Raw genomic sequence first — 13,366 nt, forward strand, 5'->3', positions numbered from 1 at the left:
TGATTTTTCTTGAGACTTTGTTATTTTTTTCAACTATTTCCTTTTAGTTCTTTTTACTGTTATTTATAATTGTAGGGACTGGTTCCCAGATTCACCTAAGCTGTGAACCTACTTTGACGTCCAAAAATGGCACAGTTTATGCTTGCTCTAAACCAAAAAATTCATACCTCCCTTTACTCGCCATCACCGTGTACAGTTATTCAAAAGTAAACCCCATTACAGGGGTGAGGTATGGTTTTCAATGAGAGCGTGTGATCACCCCAGAACTTGTGAGTTAGTCGGCAATCGCAGACTCCTCTCTCGCCCCTTCTCACTCTAGATATGGTTTACTCCTGCAAAAGAGGCTGGATTACCTCCTCATCCAGGGTTGGAAGAAGAATAGGCAATCCTCAAACTTTATAGGTGTGTAGTGGAAGGAATTTCTCCATGAGGAAAAATATTTTGACCAGTGAGAACACAAGCATTGGCAACGCCAATAGTTCTAGCCTATGCAAGTGCTATTGGCTTTACCAATGTGTTTTAGCCATGTTGTACACCAGCGTGGTTGCTGTTCAGCATGGCCAAAGTTAGTTGTGTAGAGGAGAGTGGCTCAGAGTGTTGTAGTGAAATGGTGAAGAGTAGAGTGTTGTAGGGTGGATTGGCAGAAAGTGTTGTGTATTTAAGTGGCATTGAGTGGAGTGGCATAGAGTGGCATACAATGGAGTGGCTTAGATTAGATTGGACTGGTGTAAAGTACATTGGCATAGACTGTTGCAGAGTATAGTGGCGGAGAGTGCAGCTACATAGAATTCAGCAGCATATAATTCAGGGCAGTAGAATGCAGTGGCGAAGATTAGAGTGTTGCATAGTAGAGCGCAGTGGCATAGAGATCAGTGGTTTAGTGTTGAGTGGCATACAGTGCAGTGGTGCAGAGTAGAGTGCAGTGGAATACAGTGCTTTGGGACAGAATGCAGTAGTGCAGAGTAGAGTAACGTAGAGTGCAGTGCTGCACAGTAGAGTGTCGTAGAGTTCAATGGTATAGAGTGGGGTTGAGTAGAGTGGTGTTGAGTAGAGTGCAGTGGTGTTGAGTATAGTGATGCAGCATGGAATGCAGTGGCATAGAGTGGTGCAGAAAAGATTACAGTGCAGTTATTTTGAGTGGCATAGAACGGACTGGTGAAGAATGCATTGGCATAGAGTTTTGCAAAGTATAGTGGCGTAGAGTGCTGTGTTGTACAGTGCAGCGGCAAGAATTTAGTGGCATACAATGCAGCGTCATAGAATGCAGTGATGTAGATTGGAGTGGTGCATAGTAGAGTACAGTGGCATATAGAGCAGTGGTGCAGAGTAGAGTGCAGTGGTGGAGAGTAGAGTGCAGTGGTGCGGAGTGGAGTAGTGTAGAGTGCAGTGTCAAAGGGGAGTGATGCAGAGTGCATAGGCATAGAGTGCAGTAGAGTGGTGTAGTGTTCAGCGATGGAGAGTGCAGTGGTGCCATACAGTGTAGAGTGTTGTAAAGTGCAGTGGTGCCATACAGTGTAGTGACGTATAGTGCAATGGCATAGAGAGCAGTGGTGCAGAGTAGAGTGGTGTGGTGTAGAGTGCAATGACGTAGAGTGCAGTGGTTTAGAGTAGATTGCTTCAGAGTAGAGTGAAGTGACAGAGTGGAGTGGTGCAAGGTAGAGTACAATGGCATAGTGTGTAATGGCATTTAGTAAAGTAGTGTACAGTGCAGTGACATAGAATGCAGAGGTGCAGAATAGATCAGAGTGGCCTAGGGTGGATTGACTTTGAGTCCAGTTTTGCAGCGTGGTGTAGATTGGAGCTGTGCAGAGTAGAGTGGCCTAGGCTGGAGTGGTGTGGAGTGCAGTGATTTAGAGTAGAGTGGCAGAGAGTGCATTGGCATAGAGTAAAGTGGTGCAGAATAGAGAGGCATAGAGTGGAATGGTGTAGAGTGCAGTGTCTAAGAGTCAAGTGGTGCAGAGTGCAGCGGCACAGAGTACAGTGGCATGGAGTGGTACAAAGTGGAGCAGTAAAAAATAGAATGCATTCTCGTGGAGTGGTGCAGAGTGGCGTATCGTGGTGTATACATGGTGTGATAGCACACTGCCATTACAGACAGCACATTTTTAATTGAAATGGCCATTACATTTCGACCAACATGATTTTTTAAATAAAACTATAAAGTGTACAAACCATAATGTGTGGAAATGGTGCGTTGATTTGTTTTGATCATAATAAAGTATTTGTTCCAACACCATTCAGAAGCAACAAAAAATTGGCTTCAATTGTGCTTTCCAAATTCGGATATATTCTGAAATACTTGTACAGCTCATTTAAATGTGGTTGTGTACTAGAAAAAAAACCGTTCCCTTCCCCAGTATCCTGCAAGAGTGACACATAAATCCTTTCACTTTGAAGTCAAAAAAAGAAAAGTAAACACCAAGCTTACTCTGAAGACACAGCCTGACATTCGACCTCTGTCTCTGAATGCACAGCAAATGTGATACTATAAGTACAAGATGTCCAGGCCTGTTTACAAAAAGGAGCACTCGTAGAAGAATACAAGAAGAGATAGTGTGAGAAGGCTTTGCTCCTTAGGAGTGATGAACTTACATTGGACAGGCCAAAACAAATAAAGCCAGCAAATAGAAAGCCAGAAAATGTCTGTTACAAACCACAAAGCCAGCGGTAAGCAACATTCAGAATGCATTCCCGGTGAAGCTTTATGAATGTCCCCAAGATGTCTTTAACAAACCAGATGGCTTCAACCTAAAAAAAACTTTGCGGAAATAAGATACTGAAAAGTCAATGCATTCAGTAAAGTGCCCCTGTAATCTGCATCTCCACAATGTCGTTATCATTTTAATTAGGGTGTGCACCTGAAGATGACAAATATAGATGCTGTGTAGTGCTTTTACTAGGTTACCTGCGTATTTTGGTCTAGCACCACTGAGTTTGATGAATTAGCAATATTTAATCAGGTTTATCGTTTCAAATGCTACTTGTTGAAAAACAGAGACATGCATAGTGAAATTTGTTGGAGATGATATGCATTGTAAAATGGCTATGCTGAGATTATGGTTCTTGACTTATAACCCTTTCAAACTTTTAACCTTCCTACTCTGTGAAATAACCTCAGAAATAAAACCTTTTCTGATCAAGGATGGGTGCCAGTCACGTGCAAATTGCCTCGACGAGCAGCTAATGTGGCCTTTATTTTCAACTGAAGGACAAACCTTGCAAAGAAAGTAGGCTTACTTTGCCATGCGCATCATTGGAGACAAACAAAACATAGACCATGCTGCAAAAGCCATTTCAGGATTATATTAACAGTCAAGGCTAGCAATTAAAAAAAAAACATTTCTGTACTCGTCTAAATAAAAAACCCAACATGGGAGAGGATGTGGCGCATCAGCCATACCAGCTGACACGGGAGCTGGGAATCCGGGTTCGAGTCTTGGCGTCAGCTCAACATCAGGTGATTCTGGGCAAATCACCTAATCTCCCTGTGCCCATGGACAGTGCCCTTGTTACCTTCACGGCTGATAAGCTGCACTACATAAATCTACAAATATATAACACGTTTATTGCCGGCCCATTCAAACAAAATTGTAAAGTTTTAGAAATGGATAAACTGGCTAAATTGGGTCAAAATGTGCATACCACAGAACTGCAACAGAATTGCAATAAACAACCCGGCTGGGAGTTAATGAGCCAATAACACAGGAGCTGGTCAAGTGACTCTCAGGGTAACAACTGAAGGGAAATCAAGGTAGTGTTGCTCTCCTCATACAGCCAGGAGTTATTGTGTCCCTCCTCTGGTGCCATAGAGAAGCACAAGCAATAGCAAAGCCACTATCTCGCACCTTTGGGACCTGTTGACTTTGACAATGCAATGTGCATATTTTGGGCATATGCACCGACCACTAAATCGTGTTTTTATCAATTGTAATTTGGTGTATTCCCTATCAATAGAAGACAACACATTTAATGAGGAGCAGAGAAGGTTAGCACCGGAGAGGAGATCTGGCGACTGAGACTAGATGAGGACAAAATAAACTAAGTGAAGAGAAAAGTACCATCAGCAAGGAACCGGAGGCAGTGGTCCGTAGGAAGTACCGTATTTTCCGGCATATAAGACGACTGGGCATATAAGACGATCCCCCTACTAAATATAGGGTTTGGGCTATACTCGCCGTATAAGACTACCCCTCTTCAATGGCTCAATGGCTATTGAAATTAATGACCCATCCAACCTCAAATATGTTCAAAAGGCCTATCCAACCTCTATTGTGTTGTGATTCACTCACCCAATATGCGAAAAAAAGGCCGCGTTGGTCCCTTGGTTCTTTAAAAATCAACTAGAAGCCCGTCCCGACGTTGTCCGGGGTTGAAAAAGTAGGACTGGGTAGAGTGCCTGCACGTTTGCCGTCTATGTAGTTCCTTCGTTGTGTGTGCATGAAGAATTATTGTAGTAGTGTGGCATCAATGTACGTTCTCGAGTGCCTGTTTGAGTGCCTCTGCGTTGGCCGTATGTTTACTTCCTTCGTTGTGTGTGCTGATTTGTAATTTTTGCCTTCGTCAATGTGCGTGCGTGATGATGTTCAATATTTGTCGTGCGTGAACGTTTGTTTGCTTCCGCTTGTTTGAATGCTATCGATTATTCCTTTTTTTGTTTGTACTCTGCCTACCTCGGTGTAGCCGTGAGACGGAGCCGTTAGGAGTAATCCTGCAAGTGTTTTGCAAAAGAGTTAAAGTTGAACATCTGGGCAGATCCTCAATGTTTACCGGAATCCGCCTATTTTTTTCTTTACTTCCTTGTATTGCAAGCCCCTCTCCCTACGCGGACGCGTCCAATCGTGAGAACACGATGACATGAGAACATGAGTACATTGACACGGCCATATGATTGACAGCCACGGTACGCCCACATTGCTGATGCGTCCAATGATGAGAAACGTTTGTTGTCACACGATTGTTGTTGTTGCCGCACCCCTTTTTATGCTAATGTTAGTACGCGGAGATTTACCGGGATATATGCAGAACGTTGTGCCTGATTTGTGTCTTGCATTTTCACGTGGATAGGTGTAAAGTTGTGCATAAAGCGGCGGCGCCTCATTTGTAGTTCGCTGCCCACGATACGCCCACATTGGTTGATGATGGCGCCCTCGACCCGCCCACTGTAGTGAAGGTGTTGAAGTTTGAGGTCGATGAGACGGCATACGCCACGCCCCCCAATGACGCCCAGTGAAGGTGGCGAAGTATGAGGTCGATGAGACGGCACACGCCAGGCCCCCCAATGACGCCCACGGCACGCCCACTGTAGTTTACAACGCCCAGAAGGGACTACTTTACCCCCTATGTTCTTTTACCTTTATAATGTATATGGGGCCCAGATGTATAGCCTATGTCCATCTGCTAAAACTACCTTTTACAATGGTGTATTGGGTGTTATGATTGGTGCTGTACTTCTTGAGTTTACCCGCCTCAAAGGTTCCCAGTTCTCTCTTTATAATAGTAGTATAGATTAATAATCCCAGCTCCTCTATGCAGGGAGTGAATTTATCCAATTTGTAAGGAAAACAGAATTCAATTGTACACTGTACTAATGCTGTGCACTGTAACGTTGCACATTACTCGAAGGACACAATTTACAGATCAACACACGCTCATTTCACTTGACACTGGGACACTGGCAATTACGACACCCGGCTTATAAGACGACCCCCAACTTTCAAGAAGATTTTCAAGGGTTAAAAAGTAGTCTTATACGCCAGAAAATACGGTGAATATGAATGAGAGACAGGGAGGGAGGACCGGCAATATTTCAGAAGTCCCTTTTCTAACCTCTCTGTAAATCCTATGTTTTTTTTAGGCAATGCGTACAAAGAACAGGGCTATGAAATGGGCATTTAACCCAGCTTTCAAACTTACCTTAGAAGGAGAGCCCCACAAATCTCACCACAGCGAAAGTCCGATATGCTAGCTATGCACAGCGCTTAATTTGAGCGGGTGGGTGCCTGGGGGGTGGTGGTGGGCAATGCTGCCATTCATTTCGAGGACAGGCCTCTCTTTCCTCATAGACCATTTACCACCAGCATGGGAAGGAAAACACATGAATTGGACAGACGGAGCAAGACAAATACGGAAATAACATCATAGAGAAGAAAGTGAGACCCTGAAAGAGTGAGATAAAGAGGCAGTGAGTGTCCAGTAGTGGATTAAAGAGGCTTGGGGTGGATTCAAGACTTCCAGCCTTGCTATTTGGCATCCTAACATTTAAAAGCGTCTGCCGTGGGCTTCTGAGCAGAGCTTTGGGCAGTTGCATTCACTCCATTACAAATTAAGCACTGGTTATGCTGGATGTAATATTGGACTGCTGTTTAGACTCACCTGCATTTACCCCCTCCCCACTCAGCCCAGGGTGCTCTCCGGGGCCGGACTGGCTGTAGCGGTCACCGGGCATTTCCCCGGTGGGTCGGAGAGGTGGGGGGCCAGTTTTGGAGCCGTGGGGCCAGCTTTGTTACTGGAGGCCGGTTTTGCAGCACTGCTGCAATATCGGCCCACTGTAACAAAAGTGGGAGGGGTGCTTCTCACTAGCCTCCCCCGCCCCACCTCCCGCGCCGGGGACTTGCCGACAAGCAATCAGCGAAGGGCTGGTTGCTGTTCCCAGTAGGGCTGTGGTGGTCTTCATTTTTCTCTCAACTGCACCCCCCACCGTTCAGTGTCGTTCGCAAGTTACTCAGTTAAATTTTCGCTTTTCCATCTGAAACAGCATTCCACATGATGGGACAAAGACAGTTTAGCAAACCTGTTCAGAAATCGTTTAATTGGCAATGACCAATTGTCCGATTAGATGTCTAGTTACAGAAAAAGAGCTTCCAACTTAATTCACCACAATAAAAATGGGTCACAATTTCAAAGGTGGAGTTAGATGTGTTCATTTTCATATCTCTGTAGCTGAGGCGTGAGAAATATGGTTGATGTTACAAAGTATTTTTAAGGCTGGTAGTTGGGAAGAAGTATTACTAATACTACTACCTCGGTAGCAGGAACATTACCGTTATGGTTATGACAGTAACTACCTGTGCTTAATTTGAGCCCTTGGTTTCCAGTGCTAAGCACCAGCACTTAATCATCAACACCGGCGCTTGAGCACCAGTTAAGGACACATTCATTTTTGGTGAGCACATGGTGATTAAGTGATTTGCACAGAATGCTGAGCTGACTCCGAAACTCGAACCTTGTTCCCCAGGTCCGAAGTCGGCAGCTCTGGCCATTATGCCTTATCCTACCCCACTTGTATGGTTTATTGGTTCTGTGTTAGGCAGCACTAACAGGAGAAACGGGCTAGTCAAAGTTGCCTCCTGACAAGAGCCCCGGCACTTCATTTTTCACAAATTAACCACTGGTAACTGCCTCATGTCTCAGTCTAGGTCTTATAGTACAGCTTCATTTGTTGTAGGACTGAACTGGTGTTTAATAGGCACAACTTAAATGGAGGACTGTCTTGTCAACCACACTTCGTTAAACACACACACACTTGTTGAAATCTTACCAAGACTGTGTGCATTCCTGTATACAATCTACTGAGAGACACCAGGCTGGAAGTGAAAACTGCCACAGCGAGTCCCAAGTCAAACGGATACTGTTAAAAGAAGAAAACAAAATGTTAACTGTAATTGCTCCATGTTTGTGTTCCACGCCAGGGCCTGTGTTATGAATCAGGCTCGTGAACATTCATTCTTACACAGATTTTGAATTCTGGACACATTGTACCGAATTAACTTTATTTCATGTCCGTACACTGCGATCACAAAGTCGATACTTGTTTCGAAAGCAGTGTCCAGCTTGTTCTTTTCAGCAGAACTATTTTATCTAAAGAATTTAATGCAGAATTCGAGAAAATTTCGTATTTTGGATGAGACCGTTCATCGTTTGAGCCATGAAAATGTATTTCATTTCAGTTCAAAAAGAGTTGAATCCAACTCAATTAAAATACATTCGTAAACGTAATTGATTATGGAGGGGGGGGGGGGGTCCGGACACTGTGCAAGGAGGGTGAATGATGGGTTTTTAATTGTTTGCAGAACCTGTTGTGACAAATATTAGCATGGCAATTTAAGGCCTGGTGCCTGTCAGCACAGGTCAACACAGAGCAAGTGAAGAGCTTCATACATTTTGGACAAGTTCCATGTTCAGCCTTATGGCATCACACATCAAATAAGGATCATTTTACAAATGGAACGCAGTGTTTAGAGTTGAAATGGCATGAAGTCTCCATATGCCACTTTAGCCCCAAAACCAAGTGTGCAGGCACATTCTGGAAGCACGGTAACCCTGCAATAAGCATATTCAAGCAGATTGATATATATTGAGTGCAGTAGTCCAGGTGAGAAAGAATCAAGGATTGGACAACTATTTTTTGAAAAGTGGACTGGAATAAAGAGAATGATTTTGCTAGTTACCTGAAGGATATAAAAAAAAAAGATGAAGTTTATTGCTATAATCTTCAAGTGAAAACTTTTGGGCCTATTCACAAACTGTATTTAGTAGTACTACAGTAGTAATACTCACATACTATAAAATGCTCTTTGCAAACCTACATGCAGAAACGCCTCTGCTTCTCTTCACTTTTAGGTGAGGAGAACTTGGTCTTGACTGAAGATCTCTCCACACATGTAAATATATGTTCTTGTTGTAAATGTGAGAGGACACTGATGCAGTGACTGAAAAGTAGGGAATATTCATAACTAAATGGGAGGGTTTATGGAGGTGTAATGAGGGATTTAGGGCAGGACATGCACACAACCAAAAAAGAGTAAGCCCATTCCTATTCACAAACTGCACTTCAATGGCTACTACAGTTAAAAAGACCCAAATCAGTCGTAAATGCAGCTCAGATCAAGAGAAAGTCTAGCACCAAGCATGCCAATCACTGCAATTGCATTTGCTCATGGAAAATAATGGAGGTAGGGACATAAAATAAAACCCAAAATGAAATAATGATAAAATAAATAAATGTATTAATACTTTTTGGAAATCTTTATAAATGTAATTTAAATGTAAAATTAAGTATATAAATGAAAGATAAATAGTATTCTATTTCAAAATATTTTAATTGCCTTTTAGTTTAGAAAATGAATGTCACTTTTTAAGGTAACTATATTAGTTCAAAGATATTTAATACATAAATTAGTATTTTTTTATATTTAATAAATAACATTTTACTTTATGCAGTTTTAATGAATTATTTTTAATTTAGTTTAATATATTTACATGATTTCAATATTTCAAAATGAAGCTATTACTGGTGTAGTGTTTTTTATTTTGTTCTACATTTAAAATAAATATATACATTACTTTAAATTAATATTTAAAATTGAATTAAGGTTTTCTTATTTATTTTTAACTTTGCCCTATACTTTACCATATGAAGCTTGTCACTCCAGTGGCGGAGATCTCCACCTATGTGTGAAAAGTTAAAAGCAGTAACTTTACACTTGGAAATTTGTCTCCACCTCCTGTTTTCAGGGGTGAAGACATGCAAGTCTACACTTTGCAGTAAATTCACGCTCATAAATGGTGACTACCTAAAAGTAGTAGATTTATACAAAGTGTAAGAGTAAACTTACACATGTAGATTTACTCGTGTAAGTTTACCTATGTGAATAGCTCCCCGTGTGTCTCAAACAATGTCAACATTATGCACCAAACTTGTTGGGTGTAGTAAGATTTTACATTCACTATATATAGTACCAGGAGAAACTGTTGCTAAATATCAAAGTCTCAGTTTTATCTGAGAGGACTTTGGGTTATTTATTTTATGATTCAATATATGCCTTTTTTAATAAGTCACATGTAAATAATCTTTGCCAAGGGATTTAAAAATCTAGCTGTGGTCTTAACCCCAGATGTCAAATTACATAGATGAGTTTCGTAAAGGTGGCAAATGTGTTTGCTGCATGAATACAACAACGGATCTGGTCATTAATACCAAACTGTCCCCTATTCCTTAACTCTTGTTGGAAGGCACTTTGCCTACTATTTCTATGACATGTTATAAATGATAGGACAGATGCACTGGAATTAATTAGTTGGAGGAGTGCATCTGATATAGCACCTGCATACGTTTTTTTGGGTCCTAATTAAGCTGATGACATTTTTAAGGTATATGCATGTATATTTTATATTACACTGCCTGAGGAGTATTAATCAATAATTTAGTAAATGTGGTTTATGTAATTATATTATAGTTTTCATTGATGATGATTGTAATAAACTTGAACTGAAACTAAGAACCAACTGAATTAAAACCAGATGTGTGGCTATTCTGCACTTTGATCACATTCATAATGGAATGAGTCATATCAGCATATAAATAACAATAACAATGTAATTATGAGCCAACCTTGGGGGCTGTTTGAACTGCACATTAAGCAGAATTTTAATTTGGCTTTCATTTCATTTTAGATTTTTATAAGTTATGTGCATATACTTTTAAAGTTTTTTTTTGTCTGGGTGAAGATAATACTAAACTATAGGAGAACGAAATAGTGCATTGACCTAATTAATTTGCACTTCTAAATTCATTTCGATCAGTCAAGAATATCTCCACTGTACAATATCATACGTCATAGACATAGAATTTAGTGTATTTTAGGTTGGTTATGCACCTGCAAAGTCTGACCCCCCCCAACTGACAATTCTTACTAGGATATTTTCTCTTACACTGCATCAATATTGATTACCCACCTGTGACAATCTTGTTATGCATGTATATTTGTAAATACAAAGTGAAAACTTGTAACATTTGTAAAAATTCTGGGAGGTTTCTGTCATCAGATTCACCTTTCAATAATCTAAAATTAGAGAAAATAAATAACTCACCCTTGGAGCCACTTTTGTCCATCTACTGTACTCACAAAGAAAGTTGGTCATTTAACCACAGAGCCTTATAAGAACATTTTTCAATACATTTAAAATCTTCTTGCCATTCTCAATGAATTCTAGGAATTCTCCTCGGATGTGGCAACAATAAAAGCTCTCTATGTGTACTTACATGTGTAAATATGTACACACAGAAAATGGCTTGTTTACATAATTGCATGCACAACTATTACACATTGGTAATTTTAAAATTTTTGTTTGGCTTATAAATTAGGAAATTATTTCTCTGTGTGTAGAAACCACTACCCTTTTACCTCTATCAATGTTTGTTATGTTCCCTCTATTTCCTAGTCTGAAATTTCTAACTCTTACAGTTAAACAGGTGTAAAGCGCAAACATTCTTCAGAGTCTTAAAAACATTGGGAATACCCCAAAGTTATGGCACTGTTTTGCTTCGCCACCTTTTTCAGCTGTCCCACCCAGGACATCCAGCAACTGGACCATATGAGCATATATACTCATGTAAACTTCGACAATATTGGGCATTTTTTAATTTAAGAGTTAGTATATCCATTTATGCCAATAAGTTCACCCTTTTTGAATCTTTGATGCAGAGTTTATAGCTATAAATGGTGATATGCTCACTTAATAATTACTTATATACAAAAATATCTGGTGAATCAGACCCACTGCATATATATCTAAGACACCATAAAATATATATACGTAATTGGGGAAAAGGGCACTGGATAAGAAAATACCAAGATATCAACAGGATTATGCTTCAATTGCTCTAGCTTTCCTGTGACGAAGTACAACACAATCTAATTTGAGTATTGGTTCAAAGACCGCCATCACTGGCAGTCTCATGAACAATATTGTATGATTCAGAAGATTAAATTTAGCTTGCAAATCTTACAGCATGGGAGCAGTAGTCACGTCAAAAAACTTTATTTTGGACACAGATGTGACCTTAAGAGTATACAGGACGAACGTCATGATCCGATACTTTTAAAAAGATACATAAAAAGAAGTTAAAAATAAACCAATTCTTATCAAATTCAGCAACAAATAGAACTCCATAAATACACAAATTGATCACAAAATAAGCATTCAATCACGCAGAAGCAATAGTCTAGCATTGCAGAAAAGTACAAATAAAGTGTAGTTTAAAGTGCCTAAATCACATAAGGAAATTAATTTGGAAGCATATGGCTTTCAATCAAGAGTTAGTCCATCCAACTAAAACATTAATACTTTCCTTCTGCTAACAGCAGATTTCAAAAGAGAGCAGACCAATATTAATGCAGTTAGATGGGGAATCCAGTTGTTGTATTACCCAATGGCTAGTCCGGACATTCTGATCCCTTTTCTTCAGTATAAGGGGATTTAAAACATTTTTGTACGATCGATAAAACATTTACAGAAGGTGAAATGTAAAAGGCTTTGTGGGGAAGATTTGTCACGTGAACATATGACTTTTGTGGGATCAAATTGGCCAAGAGGTAAGTCAGGATACCACCTCACGAATCCCAACCTGATCCTAGTAAGCAGACACCTAACCCGTGAATTAATAATCCACTCAAGGTTAGGCTCCAGGGAGGGGGAAAGGTGGACCTATGCATAGTCTCTAACAGACCGTTTGTTAAACTTGAGGCGCTCTCCTAGTGTTCTTGACCTGGTTTAGAAATCAGGTTTGACCCACACAATATCAGTCTTCCGTATGTAGGAAGGGTTGATGAAGAGAGACACCCTACCCAATTTTGTTCATTCGGTTTGGATATAATCAAACTGGGGGATTTTCAAGGATTTCTCACATGTAAGGCAGTCATTAATAATTTCTTAATTTAACCCAGCACGGGGATTGACCCAGATGGAACACCAAAGGAGCGAGCTTGATAGTATTCTCAGCATACTCCATCCCAAGCTTCTCTTGGACTATGAAGGTGAAACATGCAGGTGGGACTTCCAAGAGTCTCCTGAGCACCCTGTTTTGTTCCACCTGGAGGTTGCTGGTATTCGCATAACCCCAGATTCCGGCACCATAAGTAAAGATCGGGAGGCATTTCCTCTTATAAACTTTCAATAAAGGGGCTACAGGTTTTTTACCAATACTTTTAGCCAGGTTGAAGATGCAGCCCACCGAGCTAACATTGGAGCAATAAATTGGCACTTAGGCTGCTTTATTTAATGCCCAAAGTTGTTTGTTGTACCTTAAGTGCCTTTTCCAGTTTGAAAGTAAGATTTTAATGTCAGTCCCATATATAGTTGCAAGTGACCTTTCGCTAACTTTTATGAGACTTTCAAGTGAAAGGGATAATTTTATGGAACAGTAATTTGACAGATGAACGCGGTCTCCATAAGGCTTATGTAGCATATCAACAAGAAATCTTCTAACATGCTTTATAAAATTCACATCAATACTTGTGGGATATGGTGATATTTTGGGAAAAGCTGGCACAGGAGTTTCAACACAGAACAAGCAGTTCAAATATGG

At 40.5% G+C, this 13,366-nt stretch overlaps 1 protein-coding gene across 1 annotated transcript in view; it reads right to left on the minus strand.

Annotated features, from left to right (window-relative positions):
- The window catches only part of SGPP2 (sphingosine-1-phosphate phosphatase 2), a 548,904-nt gene that overhangs the window by 84,178 nt on the left and 451,360 nt on the right, over positions 1-13,366 (minus strand). The window contains exon 4 of the mRNA XM_078665976.1: positions 7,538-7,627. Within this exon, the coding sequence (XP_078522102.1) occupies positions 7,538-7,627 (90 nt within the window). The remainder of the gene's footprint in view (positions 1-7,537; positions 7,628-13,366) is intronic.

This window comes from Lissotriton helveticus, chromosome 11 (assembly GCF_964261635.1).
Source record: "Lissotriton helveticus chromosome 11, aLisHel1.1, whole genome shotgun sequence".
In the NCBI taxonomy this organism is placed as follows: domain Eukaryota; kingdom Metazoa; phylum Chordata; class Amphibia; order Caudata; family Salamandridae; genus Lissotriton; species Lissotriton helveticus.